Source organism: Galeopterus variegatus, unplaced genomic scaffold (assembly GCF_000696425.1).
Source record: "Galeopterus variegatus unplaced genomic scaffold, G_variegatus-3.0.2 Scaffold3978, whole genome shotgun sequence".
Taxonomy (NCBI): Eukaryota; Metazoa; Chordata; class Mammalia; order Dermoptera; family Cynocephalidae; genus Galeopterus; species Galeopterus variegatus.
This window is the reverse complement of record NW_007730089.1, coordinates 55,228-74,198: the sequence shown is the minus strand read 5'-3', so window position 1 is coordinate 74,198 and position 18,971 is coordinate 55,228. Positions and strand designations below refer to the sequence as shown.

The 18,971-nt window shown below is 40.8% G+C and overlaps 1 protein-coding gene across 2 annotated transcripts in view; it reads right to left on the bottom strand.

Annotated features, from left to right (window-relative positions):
• Window positions 1–2,976: 2,976 nt before the first annotated feature.
• IPO9 (importin 9) overlaps window positions 2,977–18,971 on the bottom strand; it is a 41,288-nt gene continuing 25,293 nt past the window's right edge. Inside the window, exons 14-24 of one of the 2 annotated variants that reach the window (XM_008586410.1) lie at window positions 16,817–16,976; window positions 11,479–11,705; window positions 9,015–9,163; window positions 8,166–8,294; window positions 7,114–7,389; window positions 6,652–6,818; window positions 5,915–6,048; window positions 5,281–5,403; window positions 4,709–4,813; window positions 4,420–4,496; window positions 2,977–3,986 (exon numbers count right to left, since the gene is read on the bottom strand). In XM_008586410.1, the coding sequence (XP_008584632.1) occupies window positions 3,876–3,986; window positions 4,420–4,496; window positions 4,709–4,813; window positions 5,281–5,403; window positions 5,915–6,048; window positions 6,652–6,818; window positions 7,114–7,389; window positions 8,166–8,294; window positions 9,015–9,163; window positions 11,479–11,705; window positions 16,817–16,976 (1,658 nt within the window). In that variant the 3' untranslated portion in view covers window positions 2,977–3,875. The other variant, XM_008586411.1, reaches the window with a different exon arrangement.

Here is an 18,971-nt window from a genome sequence, read left to right as displayed (position 1 = left end):
TACTCCTTAGTCCAGTCTCCTGGTTCTCCCACGTGGACTGTTGTAGCTGCTGCCAGACTACTCCTGTTTCCCATTTCTCACCCCTTCATCCCAGGTTCCAAGTTGTCCTTCTTGTCATGTTTGTATTGACACCAGAATACTTTCTAAGGTGAAAACCTGATCATGTCGTCTCTGCTTAAAATTCTTGGGTGGTCTCCCATTCGCTAGAGGAAGTAGATCTTGTAGGACTCTTTGCCATCTGGTCCTCACTTGTGCTTCCATCTTTGTTTCTGTCCGAGACCCCCCATGAACCATAAATTTCAATACTTTTAGTGGATTTATAAGGTCTGAAAATGCAATTGTTTCATGATGGTCTTTTCTTACTTTCTTTTCTCTGGAATGTCCTGCCCCACCTCATCTGCCTGGCAAATGCATAGGAAAGACAAGACAGAACTAGTGCAAGCTGCTTGGATGGTTATCACACACTTGCAATGTGACCTTTGGCAAGTAACGTTTACTATCTCTGCCTCAGTTTCATCAGTCTATAAAATGGGGTAAGCAAAATGACATACTTTGTAAAGTCAGTAGGTGGTTTGAGTGAGATAATCCCAGTAGAAGCATTTAGCACAGTCACTGGCATTTAAATGCTCCGGAGTCTAACTAGGTAGGGTAGTGTTAGCCCCTTGTAAGTGCTCTGTTCATGCAACCTTACCTGACTCCTTCCCCCCAGTTACCATTAGCCAATTCCTTTTTTGGGCAGTGAGAACTGGACACAGTGCTTCTTTCTTTCACAGCACTCCCCACATTTATTGCACTATTTATAGGCTAACTTATTGAGGGAAGGGGCCAAGCCTCTCCAGCATCTAGCACCGGCCTTGCATGTCTAAAGGAAGTTTAATGCTCACTGAAATTGAAAAGAAACAGAGTAAAAGGCGGATGTACGGTACAGCAGAGTCAGGAGACCTGAAATATCTTAGAGCAGCTAAATGATTGCTTATTATGACCTCACTTATTTTATCTTGAATGTCAGCTCCTCCTAACCAGTTAGTACTGCCCTGTCCAGACTGAAGCTAGTTCTCTCTGGCCAAAAATGAGACAAAACAGGAGCTAGAGATCAACTTTCTGTCAATACCACTGGCTTTCAACAGATTTCTTCTTCCTGATGACACTAGACAGTTTCTCCAAATTCTTTTCCTCAATAATAGAAAATAAGTAACATTCACACTGTGTACCGATTTGTAGTGGATTAAACTATGTCCCTCCAAAACTCACTGGAACTTGAATTGTGTCCTCCAAGTGTTATGTATTAGAAACTTAGCCCCCACTGTGACTGTTAAGAGGGTGGGAAATACTATTATGGTAATTGAAAGGTGGAGCCTTGAAGAGGTGACTGGATTGTAGGACCCTGCAGCAGTGAATGGGTTAAAAATGGTGGTCAGGGGCGTGGTTCTGAGGCTTTAAAAGAATAGGAGGGTCTGTCTTGCTCTCTCTGCTTCCCCATCTTGCAATGTGAGACTCCTGGGTCACTGTCGCCACCACCAGATGGACTTTGGACTTCCCACCCTCAGAAACTGTAAGCGATAAATTTCGTTTTTCTTTATAAATTACTCAGTTCCAAGTATTCTGTTATAGCAACACAAAACGGACTAATACACTTTTATAAAGGTTAAATGAGATAATGTGCATGAAAATACTATGGAAACACAAGGAAGTACCTGCACACAAAGGGGTCCAGACCCTCTGTTCTCAACCACAGCTGCAAGTCCGCTGGCCTGGGGTGACCCCAAATGATACTAGGGCCCTTCCTCAGGACTCAAGTTCTCCTTCAGGCAGGAGGCCTAGTCTTCCCCAAATCTGCATGCGGGCAGGAAGAGAGGACCCCTGCCAGGGGACTTAGGACCACTTTTGGCACTAGATATTGACTATTTTTTCTAATCAGCAGGCCCAGAAGGGGCCCACATCATTCTCAGTCTACGTGTGGGAGCCTCAAGCCTTCCCAAACTCAGCAGTTCAATTCTGCTGGCATGAGATGATTCTTGCATGCCAAATTCAGAGGCTGACTTGGCCTTGTAGAACAATCTGCTGCCTTCAGTTCCAAACCCAAATGGCACTGCCTTGAGATCCACTATGGAGCAAGTCTCCAAGGATCAGACCAAAGTTTCCTGAGTACCACTTGGCCAGACCTGCCATCATTTCCCCAATATCAATGACTCCTCCAACTCAAAGAGGAAAAGCGACAGGAGCAGAAGCCAGTATTAGCTTCACAACCTGGCTAGCAGAGGACAACTGAGCACATGCCCTTAGGCTTTTCTAAGATAGTAACTAACTGAAAGACCTCCCAACTCAGTCATGGAGGTTGAACACTAGGGACATCTAGTGGCATATAGTCATTACCAGCTACAATATCCTTAGGTTTCCATAGAGTACTATAGAGTAAATACCCCACAGTGGGGCCCTTCCCTTTGGAGAATCAGATTCACTTTATATTGTATTTCCTATTTGTGAGAAGATCAACCTAAAAAAATTCTGTGGCTATTAAAAATGGGGCTCCAGATATAGGAGCTATCAAAAAGAGGGAACACTGGGCTTTACCTTCTTTTTTGACTTTTCATCCTCATTTACTCTTTGAACCCACAACAAACTAAATTTCCCAATTAAGGGATCTCCCTTAAAAATACCTGATTGAACAATGCCAGTTCTCTGAGAATCATTTTGAGCTAGGTTTGCCAAAACACACTAAAATGTTTAAATAGGCTCTAGTTAATCTGCCCCCCCATTGCCCCTTTTTACTTTCCTTCTAAAGGGACTAGAAGGCAAAGAGGGGCTAAGACACCTTATAACATGTCAACTAAATTGACTTGCTAGGTTTGCCAAAACACACTAAAATGTTTAAATAGGCTCTAGTTAATCTGCCCCCCCATTGGCCCTTTTTACTTTCCTTCTAAAGGGACTAGAAGGCAAAGAGGGGCTAAGACACCTTATAACATGTCAACTAAATTGACTTGTAAAGATTATTTTACTGTCCTAGAAAAATACATGTTGCGAATTTGGGGGCTACAACTTAACCAGTTTAAGAGGATTCTTGAGGGAGAGGGGATAACCTTTGAATATCAGACTCTGTAATGTGTGGGAGAGGCATACTAAATAAAGTTGGGTCAGGTGGATTTTTAAAAAATCCTTTTTTTCCATTTTGTTTTCTAAAAAAGGAAAAACAAATTGCCATCTGTCTGGCTTATTCTGTGTGTGCATGTATATATAGGAAAAGCTTGGGGGGAGGGGTTGTGTCATGCAATGAGGCAAAACAAGATGACTTCCTTCGAGAGAGGAGCCTTAGTGTTGTAAGAGGGAAGCAGAGTGGAGAGTTCACTGGAAAGAGCTTAGAATGTAGCTGCTCCTGCTTGTTCCTCCTAAGAACCCAGAGCATCAGAGGTCAAGGTCAGAAAGCATAATGATCTCTCAAGAGGATTTCTATCTGAACAAATCTGTTGTCCTATAAAAGTAGACAAGTCTGTTTTAGAATATAAATGGTCATGACTTCCTGTGCTCTTGAGGTGGGGCAAAATAATCCATGAATACATAATTCTTCTGGGCAACAATGTTTCTGGACTGGCCAGCAGAGGACTCTAGGAAGAGAGGTAGGGGCAGAGTTGGGGAGAAAAAAGGTTCTAGAGATGGGATGTCTTCAGGGGGACTTTGAGAAATATCCTTTGTTCCAGCATTCCTAAGTGATGGCACTGGTGAGCTTGGTCTGAGTTGTTGTCAGTGTCACTCTGCAGAGGCCAAGGGCCAGGAAGCCACTCTAGGTTGAGAAGAAAGTGCATCTCAAAGCCATGAGGGCTGCAAAATGGTTTGTGGCTGGACCAGGAGAAGGAGCAAATGTGGAAAGGTTCCCCCTTTCAGATGCCAATGGTCTGTAGAACCCGCCTCTCGTTGTCATTAAGGTGGCCTGAGAACATTATGTAGCAGGGCTGCTGAGCAAACTGGCAGAGGAAGTCTGTGAGATATGCCTGGAGGGAAAAATAAGACTGGCATTACTGAGGGTTCCCAGGGTCGCCCATCTGCAGATGGGTGAACCACCATCAAATGGTACAGGGAATGCTGGCTTTTATATAAATGCCAGCTCCCTGAGGAATGGTTTTCTACATTCTTGTATCTAGTTTAGGTATAATCCAGGGACAAAATTCCATAGGGAAACAAAATTTTTCCAAGGCCATATCTCATATTTTACCCCGAGGACCTTCACCATAGCCTAAAGAAGCTGGATTACAACACTGGTGTAGTCAAGTCCCAACCCACCCAAAGCCCTTGACTACTCAGCAAGATAGGAGCTCTTGCCCTTGAGGCTCCCATGATGAACCATGGCTGGATTTGAACCCGTATTCCTGTTTCCATGGCTTGGGCCACTGTCATGTGCAAGACACCTTCTCTGGGCACTCTCACCTGCAGATCAATTTGATAGAGAGGATCCTTCAGGGCATCGGGGTCATCTTCCTCGTCGTCCTCGTAGTAATCCTCCTCTGTCAGACACAGCCGACACAGGGCAGTCAGGCAGGGGCCTGTGATCACGCCCTGGGTGCTGACACACCACCACACAGCTGAGGCAGAAGGGACAAGAGCCCAAGAAACATCCCTTATGGGCCCACCTCTCCCCTTTCTTGGGTATCCTATTCTTGGCACCAGCATGCATAGAAAAGGTATTACCATGGCATCCTCTTCTCAAGCGGCTTACCATATTTACTTGTAGCAAGAATGTCAGACAAAAGTTGGCCAGCTAAACCATCCTCCTCCTCCTCCTCCTCCTCTTCCTGGTCCTCCCACATATCATTGGAATCATCTACTTGGAGATGAAAAGCAGCTAGAGCATATTCATGCATTTTCCCTCCCGAAATCTAAACAGTCCAGAAAAGAAGGACTCCGAGGGTTTCTGCAATGTGGCCTCTAGTCCCTAGTGGAAGAGAAACAAGGATGGCCAAACCCTCCCAGTATGTTTGAATGAAGAACCCAGCGTATTCTGGTGGAGAGATAAAAGGTTGAGGGAATCTTAAGAACCAAACCACGGAAAGGCTAAGGTAGCTTGCCTCCTAGATGCCTTCCACCCCAACCTTTGTAAGATTTCCTAAGGCAGACCTGAAAAGTAGCTCTTTACATGCCTAGCACTCACGACAGTGCCAGCAACAAAGTATCCATTCAATATATATACATATTTTTAAAAAGTCACTCAACAAACCAAATTAATAATTTGACCATCTATAACTCCATCTGCCAGGTTAAAAAGTCTCCTGGGAGTAAGGGCTGGTGTACCTTGACTCCATTCTGCAGGAGTGGCTTGGCGAGCGGCATTGGCCTCCATGACATTGGAGAGCTCATTGATGATCAGCTTTAGGATCTTGACCAGCAAAGGAATGTTTGTCCAGCGCTCTGGGTCTGGGAAGGAAGGAAAAGGCTTGGTTTTGTAACAGTTCAGAAGCTGGGAGAGACAAGAGTCCACGGATTAAAGGAGATGGGTTCTAGTCAGTAATAAAGCTCTGAAACCAACAGAGCATAGTATTCTAGTCCCTCTGACCTGCAGTTTGAGAGATGGCATAGGTGATTATAAACCTAGTTGAAGACAGTAGCTCTGTACTCACTACCTATAAATCAGTAGAGACACAGGCTGAAGGCAACCCAATAACAAAGTCGTGCTGAATACATGTGTCAAAGCCCCACAATGAAGCTGGAAGCTGGGGATCCTTAGTACCTGAGAATATTTTTGTCAACTTTCAACAACAGGAAGGCACTGATCCAGTGTTTACCTACTGTTTCCTCCTGCCTCTTTATCAAACCCATCACTAACAACTATGTTTTAAAAACATAGATCACAGTATATACCTGCCCTCTAGACCAGTATCCTTAGCCCCCATACGGAGGGGACTGGAGGGATGGCAGCAGCACTCACTTTTGGCTGACTTAGAGCGGGTGCGGATGCCCTCGTCCATGCTGTAGATCTCTTCTCCTTTCACGCGGATATCCTGTAGCCGTTTGTCATCTGCGTTGATACCATGCTGGAGCAGTTTACACAGTGCCACAGAGCTGGCAAGGAAGAGCCAAAAATGGTCAATTAGCCACCCATCTGGAGTCCACTCCAAGTAGATAAGCAATTATGTCCTGAGACCCTCTCTCTGATGGTGAAAATTCTGTTCACGACTAATTAGGAGGTAAGAAAGTTCAGCTGAAAACAGGATTTAGGGTTGATGAGATGGTCTAATGAGATCAGTTCTTCTCGAACAAAGCTAGAGTGAGCGTCACAATGGCTGTCCACACCGTAAAATGCAATAGGGTGATAAGAACTGATGGGACTAAAGTCCAGGATGGAAAGTTAGAAAGCCAGGGTTGGAAGGCTTGGGTTTATAATGGAGAATAAACCACTGGCAGTACTTAGCTGGGTGAAGTCTGTGGAAGAGGAGCATCTCTAGACAGCAGAGATGAGAAATATTTGGTCTGCCTGTGTTTATTGTCTTTTAGAGATTCCAAGATGGCAGCTATTCAAGTATACGCATTAGCAATAGAGAAAGATAGGGAAAAGGGAATACAAGGGACAGTTTGATATGTCAAACAAAAATCAACAGAGCAAATCAGGGAAAGAAGAAATGTGAATAGGGGTAGAATGCCCAGAGAAGAAAGATGGGGCCCTACCTGACTTTGCCTTCATATTGGCCATAGAACAGATGCTGTCGGCTTGTCCACTCAGCCATCACAAACTCCAGGGCAGGTTTGCCAGTGGGTCCTGGGAGGCTACACAGAAACTCCAGGAGAGGTTCCAGCTGGGTGTGCACCAGATGAGCGAACACCATGATCAGAGACTAGGAGATAAGGAGGACATCTGCTTCAGGAAACTCAATCTCAGAGACATAGGAGATGAGAGGGAGTGGGCCAGTCAATCAAGACACAGAGTCTATGTACTGAGAGTACCATACACAGGACAAGAAAACACGGAGATTTCCTTGCTCATGTTTCTCGGGCCAGAACAAATCCAATTTTACTTAACTGTCTATAGGGATAGTAAGAAAGAGGGTAAAACAACTCAGGACCAACACACTAATTCCCATCTCTGTCACCCCAGGGATGGGAAAGCCCAGCTCCCTACTGTCCTCTTACCTGCATGACACTGAGAGTCTCTGCCTGCTGCATCTTACTGAGGATGGCACGAAGAATCTGGTCCAGATTCTCTCCCAGCTCCCGCCCTGCCTTAGAGATGAGGGTGGAGACAAGGCGGCCCACAAAGGCCGCAGTGAACTCGGAGGTGCGAGGGTCCAGGAGCTGGCTCACCACTTGCATCACATACCACAGCCCATTGTGGCCCTGCTCGTCATGCCACTGGGCTACCTGCTCCAGCGTCACTGACACATAGGCCCGCAAGCACTCTCCACCATTCTGGGGAGACAGAGGTGGCAAGCAAGATTAGCAACTGGGAGATAGATGCCAGGAGGCCTTCAAGAGGCATATGCCTCATAAGAGCAGTCAGCCTACAGGGTTTGCTCATACCACTGCAGTCCGGAATTTACTGTTACAGATACAGACAGGCATCACACAATGCCCCCTTTGCCCAGTCGGTTATCTCAAAAATGAATATTTCTGATCACAAGGAACGGTGGCCAATCAAACTGAGTTTTAGCCATAAAGATCTAGCTATAGTACTGGAAAAATATGTCTAAGATGTAGCAATAATTGGGTGTACTACAGTTCTTTATGGGAATAAAGACAGACCTTACACCTGTCTAGAGATTTACAAGCTGATCAACATCCACTGACAAGCTCCTACAACCTTTACAATCAATTGCAGTAGTAAAGACCTGAAAAAGTAACCAACTTACCCAAGAAACAGAAAGAGGAAACATATGCAGGCATCTCTCCCCTCTCCAGACGCCTATCACTTTGCTGACTTTATTAATAGAAGAAATATTCAGAAAGACTTTCTTACGGCCCCAAGTCTAGATGTCTGTAATCTCTTCCAAGTAGTAATACCCAGATACAGATGGGCAGGATGCCTGCTAGCCACATTCTTTAAGAATGCTTGGCTTTTGCAGCCTGAACCCTTACTGGGTCCTCTGGATAAATACAAAATTGAGAAACATATTTCAAAAGCATGAAACCACAAGCCCATTACTGGGGAGCTATCGTCCCTCTTCTAGTGTCCATGTCTCAGATACCTGCATGGTGGCGTTGTCATCTGTGTGAAGGGTGCATTGTGCCACTGCAGGGAAAGCTTGGCAGATGAGAAGCTGGGAAAGTGGAGGCTTTGTATTCCTTACTACTGTGGTCAAGATATCAATAGCTGTCTGAAGGAAAGAAGAAGGAAAGGAGTCAGAATTGCTTCTGGGTGGGCGTGCCCAACAACCACGATCTTTACTGGGTGGATACAACATAGCAACCCGGAGGAAGCTAATTAATAAAAGGCAAGTTTGGGGGATGGGGAATAATTAAATAGTAGATAGTGCTCTAAGTCTCCTCAACATAACTTGTTACTTGATTAGCTATGGGGATGGGTGGTGTATGGCAATGGCTCAGATAGTCAGATGACATACTTAGTGGTGCTGTGTAATGGGGGCATTCTGTTCAGTTCACTGAGGGTACCTCTGGAACAAGAAGAGCCATTTTCTTTTTCTTTCTTTTCTTTTTTTTTTTTTTTTAAAGATGACCGGTAAGGGGATCTTAACCCTTGACGTGGTGTTTGTCAGCACCACGCTCACCCAGTGAGCAAACCGGCCATCCGTATATGGGATCCGAACCCGTGGCCTTGGTGTTATCAGCACCGCACTCTCCCGAGTGAGCCACGGGCCGGCCCGAGCCATTCTCTTAAGCCTCTGAGAAGCACCCATTGTCCTTTTGGGCAGAGTAGCCCAGTAAAATCACCCCATGAGGCTCCAGTGATATCAGTTTCCTGTCAGCTAGGTAGGATCTGTGGGTGGATGGTACTTGCAGAGCTCTCCTCTCCCTCTCTCCCTCCCTCTCACACACACACACACACAAAACATGCTCCCCGCCTTGTAGCCACTCACCGCACAGAGCCCTGCAGGGATCTTGTCGGCTGGGGCCTGCATTATGCTGACCAGAGTGGGAATCAGCCTCATCTGCATTGGGCCCTGACAGGCTTCGATCTGGGACAACTCCTTGAAGATGTCCTGAGCCAGCGAGGCGACGACAGGATCTGAAGTGGATAAGGCAACATGGAATCCCCCTGCCTGATGGTCTGCATCTACTTCTGGCTTAATGATGTCTGTTCTCTGTCCCTAACCTAAGTTAACAACTTCTGCACTGATTATATATCACATGCCTGGGAACTAGTGGGGCCATATGAATAACCTGAAAGAACAGGATAGATGCTAAATCTCCATGAGACACAGTATATATGTTTTCATTAAGGCAGGGAATAGTCATTAATAGCTACTCCTAAAACAAAATTTGGCTTTTATTCTGGAGGCAAATCTTTAAAGTCGTTATTTTTGTGAAACCTAGATTGATTATAAAACCAAATGCTTAAAAAAAAAGCTCCATTGATACTTGGTTAAGAAGACATGAAGATTTCAAAAACTGCCAAAACATTGGCTTTCCCCCAGGTTCTCATAGGTCAAAGATACATATATCCTAGGGAGAAGCTATGATAGACATGAAGAACTCCAAAAGCCATTTCTGGGGCAAAAAGAGAGCCTTGTGGGGCTGCCCAGTTAGCAGAGTTTGTTAGAGTGCCACCTTGTAACAACAAAGTTAAGGGTTCGGGGGCTGAGCCCGTGGCACACTCGAGAGAGTGCTGTGCTGGGAGTGCAGTAGCGCTCCCGCCGCGGGTTCGGATCCTATATGGGGACGACCGGTGCGCTCACAGCACTCACTGGCTGAGCACAGTGCAGCCGGTCGTATAACTTCGTATAATGTATGCTATACGAAGTTATTACGATTCTCCTTTATCCCAGCTTTATTGTTCTTTATGTCACCTTTCACCATCTGACATGTTTTTTAGTTCAAACCACATGAAATTGTAGATAATGACCATTTTTGTCCTACAAAATACCAGTGCATAGAGTTCAAGCTAATTCATGTTTCTTATTTATTTGTAAGCTAAAAAAAAAAAAAAAAAAAAAAAAAAAAAAGCTTTATGAAGAAATAGAACTTTAGCCTGACCTACTTTACCTATATAATAAAAATGCCCTCCCCTACTTAGCATGCCAGTGTGCACTAAAGTGTATGTTAAAAGACCACTGCGGTATTGTTTGTAATAGAAAAAAATTGGAAACAACTTAGATTTCCATTAACAGAGTGGATAAATAAATTATGATGTAGCCATTTTATGGAATATTATGCGATAGTTTAAAGAATGAGATACATCCAAGAATGCAATGTGGGAAGCTCTGCAGGACACATTTTAATGTGAAAAAGCAAATCAAATACCAAGTTTAAATGTATGATATTATATAAACAATCCCTGCCCCTATATATCTTTCTGAGCTTCAATACTGGGGTTCCGTCTTTAAAAACAAATATCCCTAATACTTTTTCTAATAATAAAGTATTAATAAATACATTCACTACAGAAAAACTTGAAATGCAGAAAAGCATTAAAGGAAAGAAAACACCTGTAATTAACCACCACCTAGAGAAAACCACCCTTAAGATTTTGATGTATTTTCTTTTGCTATTTTTTTCTACACACATATCAATATACACATCCTTTTCTAAAACAAAACCAAAACTTAAAATCATATTCTATGGACTTTTCGCGGAAAAGTGTCTTTTCACTTATAACGTAAGCACTTTCCCATGGTCTTAAATATTCCATTGAAGCTTGATTTTTAATGGCTCCATAGCATTTCATTTAATGGATATAATTAATCACCTTTTATTTCCAATTTTTTACTACTATAAAAAATATCTGATGGTTCATTCACTATACTGGCCAGCAAGCAAAACCAAACCAAACCAAACCAAACCAAAAAAACCCCCCAAAACAAGCCATCTGATGAAGACTTTTGTTTATAAACCTTCAGCACATTTCTTTCTTCAATATCTCCTTTTCTAAGTTATAGTTCTAGGCTTCTTCTTATAGGAAGCTTTTCATTTAAGTTGCTTACTTTTCTACTCGACTGTCAAAATTCTTAATTATGCCTCTTGCTTGTTAGACTTTTTTTCTTTTTTTTTTTTAAAAGATGACCGGTAAGGGGATCTTAACCGTTCACCTTGGTGTTGTCAGCACCATGCTCTCCCAAGTGAGCCAAGAGCCGGCCCTTGTTAGACTTTTATTCACTGTCTTTTTTTTCCCTAGTCCTTATTAGAGAGTAAGCATTACAGAAATAGGTATTCTACTTTTTAATGCTGCTATATCTACAGCACAACTATTCTTTGCTAACTGAAAGCCAAATTCTTTGCTTATGATGCTTAAGACCATCAGACCTAGGGAAACTTTCACCTAACTTCACCAGCCATCACTTTTTCTTTGGTGCTCCTCATAACACATTCTCCCAGGTGGCATACCATTGCTGTACTTTAGGAAAATGGCGATGGTGAAGGGGCAGATTTTGCTTTCCATGCTTGCTGTGAATTCTGGGTCTACTGTACAAACTATGCACAGGGTCTCCATCACCAAGTTGAGGACCTCTGAGCTGAACTGGGCTGCTAGGTGAATTAAGCCATCAAGAATGCTGGGGAGGAAGGGCTGAAGCACGTGGGTACTCTCTGAGACTTTCAGTTGGTCACAATAACTAGAGAGAGAGAGATATGCAAGAGTTACTCACAATAGATTCTTCAATTCCTGGTTTTTCCAATTTCATATGCTATAGCATTTATATGTGTAGTTTCTATAAAGCTACTTCTAGAGTTAGATATGTTTTTACATCTTTCTGTGGCATATTTATATAAATATCATCACTACCATTTCTACATTCTCAAATTTATTTCTGCTTAGATCTTTGATATTTCCTCTAAAATTTCATCCCTTTCCCCCTCTGTTTTGAAGCAAATCCCTGCCATAGCATTATATCCAAATTGTTAAGATATTAAGTTAAATGCTTTATAACTCCACAGACTACTACTTTAATTACTAAGATTTTGATGTATATTCCCATTATTTTCCAGATAGTTAGTGTTTTTAACATTTTTTTCAACACAACTGCTACTTAATAGGAGACTCCATTTTAACTTCCATGTTATAAAATTTAGGAAGCTACTCATTATAATTCAGGCAAGAAAAGTGGAGAATACAATCTAAGGTAGTAGCAGTGGAAGAAAAGGAGAAAAACATGATTTTTGCATCGTAAAATGAGATCAATTTATATAAACATTCCATGCATACTTACAAAACTGGTATACTATCTGTAGGGTATAAAGTTCTCTATACATAGTTCTACTGTATCAACCTCTTATTCAATCAACAAATATTCACTGATTGCTGCTTACCATATTCAATGGGATATAATTACTAAAAATACATTGTCTAAGTCTTTTGTTTATTTTTAGGATGGTGGTAAGTTAAAAAGCAATAAAAAGACTGTTTCTATATGTTAAAAGAACCTAATACTACAAGACTCTCAGCAGGTACTCAATAAATGGTTTTTCTTATTATTTTTTTTAATTGAAAAGAGGACCAGTAAGGGGATCTTAACCCTTGACTTGGTGTTGTCAGCACCACGCTCACCCAGTGAGCTAAGCGGCCATCCCTATATAGGGATCTGAACTTGTGTCCTTGGTGTTATCAACACCACACTCTCCCGAGTGAGCCACGGGCCGGCCCGGTTTTTCTTAACTTTTTAAAAGTATCTTGTAACCATATTATTTACTTCAGCTGTCAAACGTCCACAAAGACCAGTGAGCTTTGATCCCAGATTTGTCTACAGACTCTTTGATTTTTGGTCCATAATGTCTTGATTTCAATACCATCTTGCTCTGACCTAACTTTTCCTGAAGAGCTAATTTGGCAACTGGACTTGGTTAGCTCTCAACTCCTTAAACTAGGTTTTAGACCCATCTCTCTACCAATACTCAGCTTTGTTTATTCACCCCTCACCCTTCCATTCTAAGGGTTTAAGTTACTTTGCTCTTCCAATGAAATTGAAACTGTACAATCTGAAAATCACAGAGAACACATCATCTGGCTAGATCATATTAGATTTTGTATGCCAAGAGAGTGTGGACTTTATTGTGGAAACCAGTGTTTCTCAAACATTGTTTTTACAAATTATTCCTAATACCTAATTTCCTCCTTACCCTACCCCAAAGTCTTCAAGGAAAACTGACACCCTGGGAAGATGTTATATATTTATCCTGTAGCTTCATGTACCACCTGGCATAATATGACTTTCTCCTGAGGTGTCTGTATCTGAGAATTTGAAATGCATATCTGGCAGCTATGAAGGTTTTAACTATAGGAGCAACATTACCAGTTTTCTGTTTTAGAAAGATTAACTTGACAGCTCAAATAATATAGATTGCAGTAGTGAGAGTGAAGATAGAGAGATCAATTAGGAAACTGCTGCAGTGATTCAGGCAAGAGAAGTTGAGAATACAATCTAGATTAGTAGCAGTGGAAGAGAGGGAGGAAGAGATGAGAAGCCAAAGAACCAAGATCTAAAAGGCAAAGATCTGGGATCTCTACCTTTTTCAAAACAGGGAATACAAGATCTCTATCTTTAAGTCAAGTTCTAAAGGTACAAGATACTTTTTTTTCCATTAAAACATTTTTTTATTAAATCTTCATTCTTTGAATGTGGTTCATTTGATCAAGAATACATATGGGAATATCCAGGGATATCCCTGGCAAACAAAACAGAGTCATGCAACTCAGTTCTTAAAGCAAGGAGGCAATATCAGGTCAGATTAAAGATTTATCTGGGCTACCCTCCAAACTAAAATTGACAAGCAAAGATATAACAATAAAATATAAAACCACCATAAGTGAACTGATTTTGGATATAAAAGATTTAAAATGTAAGAGCGAAATAAATGGATAGTGTTGGGAAAAATAATTATTAAGCAAAAAAAAAAAGACAATGAAATCAAGAAAATGCTAATATTAGATTAATAGATCCTACATAAGATCTCAACTTGGATACTTAAATTTAGGTAAGCAAAACACTAGTTGATTTAATGGAGAAATAGTTTGATATGCACCGAAACAATTTCTTTAATTCTATATTCTGGAAAAAAACTGGTATAAATTATACACAAGTTAAAATCCTCAAAGGCAGTGACCTTGTTTGTTTTCAATCACTACTGTGTATGTATCCTAGCATAACACTAATTAGCACCTAATAAGTCCTCAATAAGGATTTACGTGAGGAAAGAAACTAAAAGAAATTTAAATTATAAGTTAAAAATGTTATTGTAAATTAAAATGCTACAATGCCAAGACTTTCCACCACAGATTGCATCACTTGCAGTTACTTGGACATGCAAAATTACTAGTTTACCAGTAACATTTAAGAAAATATATAGAAAGATAACTGTACGTCCATAATATTGGTATTTTGAAACTGAGTGAAAAACACATTCTGAGCCATCTGTATTACTTAAAGCTGTTAAGCTTAATGGGCTATTGGATTTACAAAACAATGTTTCATTAATTGTATTAATGGTTATAAGATACCTATTAAGATTCCTTTCTTGTCCAAAAATTCAACACATCAAATATGAAAATCTATAATAATATCACAGCCAAAGGCTTACTGTATAGCTTCTAGTTTACTGGCATAATTAACTTATTTTAGTTTAAATAGCCTATTTTTCCAGCCACTAGGACATAAAATTTCTCACATTTTATAATTTTCAAAAATCACTTTCAATTTATTTATTAGTATAACTGGTACTATCATAAGGCAAGTAAATGTAAATAAACAGCAAACTAAATGGTGAATTAAAATATCCACTCGAAGGGCTGGCTGGTTAGCTGATTACAGTGTAATGTTTTAACACCAAGGTCAGAGGTTCAGATCCCCATACTGGTCAGAAGCTAAAAGTAAAATAAAATAAAATAAATAAAATAATAAAATAAAATAAAATAAAATAAAATAAAATAAAATAAAATAAAATAAAATAAAATAAAATAAAATAAAATAAAATAAAATAAAATAAAATAAAATAAAATAAAATAAAATAAAATAAAATAAAATAAAATAAAATAAAATAAAATAAAATAAAATAAAATAAAATAAAATAAAATAAAATAAAATAAAATAAAATAAAATAAAATAAAATATTCATACTAAGTCTGACCTCAGCTTTTAGAGAACCTTTCCTTCAGAAGAAAGCTAAAAATAAACTCCTAACATTTGCTTTGTTTGACAGCATAATTAATTGAGTAGTAATCAAAGTAGTCCTTTATATAAGGCCTTCTAGTCTCAGAAACATACACTAAAGGTACAAGATTTCTACCTCTACTAAAACAGGGAATACATGTAGGGCAGGCTTAGAGGAGGTAAATAGGAAGTTCAGTAGTCAATGTGTTGATTTTCAGGTACTTATAAGATATCCATCCTGGTGTGGATAGTAAGCAGTGGATACACTAATTTGGAGCTCAGGAGAAGGTCTGGCATAATGACGAGAAATGTGACACAAATATAATTATTTGTCAATCAATATCTGGTTTCAGGAATAATTTAAGGTAATTTGCAATGATACATAAACTATGACACAGAGGAATAAATTATAACTGGAGCAAACTAAAAAAGAAAAGCAAAGGTAGTGTGATGACCACTAAAAGACTGCTAGTGACATTAGAAAGAACAGTTTGTGGTTATAACATTAAGCATTTAATTAACAAATGAAGATAGATAGAACAGGCAATTCCTCAATGCTTCCTAAGGACATATATAATAATGCATCTCAATCTCTCCCTCAAGAAGTAAGCAGACAGGACAGGCAGGCAGGTAAAAGATTTTAATTTCGTGCTGGTAGTTTTTGGTAATTCAACTGGGATGCTTGAGCTTGGACCTTAAAATATTCCTTAGGGCTGGCCTGTGGCTCACTCGGGAGAGTGTGGTGCTGACAACACCAAGTCAAGGGTTAAGATCCCCTTACTGGTCTTAAAAAAAAAAAAAAAAAAAAAAAAAAATCCTTAAACAACAATGCTCCCTTTGGGCTGGGTAGAAATATACCCAGAATCATTAGTACACTACCCGTGAAAAAGAAGAGGTAAAATTGTCAGAAAACAAGTGTTTCTAGGCCACATTTTCCCAAATTTGGTTTCTAATATGGAGGCAATCAACAAAATGACACGAGCTCTAATCCTGCTTCTGTCATTTATCAACTGTGCAACCCTATACAAGTTATTTATCTCTTGAAGCCTCAGGTTCTTCACCTCTGAAACAAAGGGTGTTGGCCTAGATGATTTCAGAGCTGGAGTTAATTTATTTTTATTTATTTATTTTTTTGTCCTTTTTGAGACCGGCCGCACTGCGCTCAGCCAGTGAGCGCTGTGAGCGCACCGGTCATCCCTATATAGGATCAGAACCCGCGGCAGGAGTGCTGCTGCGCTCCCAGCGCCGCACTCTCCTGAGTGCGCCACAGGATCGGCCCTGGAGTTAATTTAAAGGGAATGAGTTAGCTCCCCATACTGTCCAGTTGCCAAAAACATAAAATAAAGTAAAAATTAAAAAATAAAGGGAATGAGGAGCAAAAGGGAAGAAGACATCTTCCGGACTCATAAGAGCCATGTTCCTTGCACAGTTTCTTTCCCTGTCCTTCCAGCATTTATCCTGAAGGGGATTTTCAGCAGAAATTTCCAAGTAACATAATATACCAAACAACTGTGGTTTGGGATATCTACCCTGAATAATTTTCACTTAAAATAGTTCTTATTACCCTAGGGTAGTATACTCACCCCCAGATGGCTCTCACGGCAGAAATCCGAACTGATGGGGGCTGTGTCTCGTGAAGACCACTAACTGTTGCCTGTAGGAACTGCTGGATCAGTTCAGGGGACATAGCAACAGTGAACCGACTGGCAGCCCAAAGTGCCCGGCCCAAGAGGAAAGGAGACACTGGGAGAAAGAGCAATTAGGGACTGGATAATGAGAGTTCCTTTTGCATTCCCTTCCTCCTCCCACCTCCACTCCTCAACTTTTCACAAGTAACTGGATGCTACATAATACATACAACTTATTTGAGATAAAAAGCATGCTCTTATAAGGTAGAAGCTAAAGGTGTGACCTGTGGTACGGAATCAATTTCCCAGTTTCATTTCTGACTATTGACAAAGTAGATCTTGAATATTCTTATACTAAAAAGATTTTACCATTCCAGTTCCCACCCCTGGCTCTCATTATTCCCTACCTGTACTACAAGGTAGTCTTCCAACTGCCTTTTCTACTGCCAGTTTCTTTCTACTCTTAGGCCACTGTTAGAACATTATAAATTACAGCTCTCATCATGTCATTCTTCTATTTAAAATCTGTCAGTGAATTCCAGTCTACCAAATAAAGACTACCTTAGTCAGCATGGCATTCTAGGCTCCCTAAGATCAGTGACTCTAGCATTACCTGTGACTTCCCTTTATGCCTTCTGAACTCAAGCACACATCCCTCCCCAGCAACTCACATCTTACTTTGCTAGCTCTGTGCTTTGTCTATACTATTGTTCTCCCCTAATCCTCGGTTTTGCTTTCCAAAGTTTCAGTTACCCATGGTCAACCATGGTCCAAAATATTAAATGGAAAACTCCAGAAATAAACAATTCATAAATTTTCAATTGCATGCCATTCTGAGTAGCACGACAAAATCTCCCACCACCTTGCTCAGTCCTGCCTGGGACATGAATCGGCCCTTTGTCCAGTGTATCCGAGGTCCCTTAGCAGCCATCTCAGTTATCAGATTGACTCTCTTGTATCGCAATGCTTGTATTCAAGTAACCCTTATTTTACTTGACAATAGCCTCCAAATGCAAGAGTTGTGATGCTGACAACTCGGATATGTCAAAGAGAGGCTTTAAAACGCTTTCTTTTAAGTGAAATGGTGAAAGTTCTTGACTTACTAAGGAAAGAAAAAAAAATCATATGCTGAGGTTGCTAAGATCTACCGTAAGAACAAATCTTCTATTTGTGAAATTGTGTAGAAAGAAAAAGAAATTCATGCTAGTTTTGCTATTGCGCCTCAAACTGCAAAGGTTACAGCGACAGTGTGTGAGATAAGTGCTTAGTTGAGATGGAAAAGGCATTATATTTATGAGTGGGAAACATGAATACAATTGTGTTCTGATTGACAGCAATCAGGTTCAGTACTATCTGGGATTTCAGGCATCCACTGGGGGTCCTGGAACATATCCCCCATGGATAAGGGGGGAACTACTGTATTATAAGCCAACATATTCACCTCTCCTTGCATTACCTAACTGATCTCTCGGGCATAAGTAGTCCTAACTATCTATGTGCTACTGTAATCCTGTCTTTAGCTTTCTTACATGTTACATATTTGGCTTGAAATTCCAGCTACTTACTGGTGTAAGGATTACTACTCCCTGCCTACTATAAGCTGCTTGAGGAGAGACTATACTTATTCAGCCTGTCACAGGGTTTAATCTAGTTATTCATACAATAAACATCTAGTTAACGGGAACTACTGAACAGAACCTAACAAACTGTGCCAATCAGACAATTATGTAATACTTCATATAATGTAGAACAGCAGTTCTCAAAGTATAATCCAGGGACTCCTGGAGTCTCTAAAGTTGAAACCATTTTCATAGCAACACTAAGACATTAACTGTCTTTTCACTCTCATTCTTTCACAAGCAGACAGCGGAGTTTTCCAGAGGTTACACGATATGTGTTACCATGGATCTCACAGCTAATGGAATATATGCTTGCACTTCATGTATTTTTTTTTTTCTTCCTTTTTTGTCTTTTTTCGTGACCGGCAACGGATCGCAACCCTCAGTGTCGCGCCCGTACCGGACCGGGACCGGCAATGGGATCGCAACCCTCGGTGTTGCGCCCGCATCTCACTCAGCCAGTGAGCGGCCGGTCTGTATGTGGGATCCGA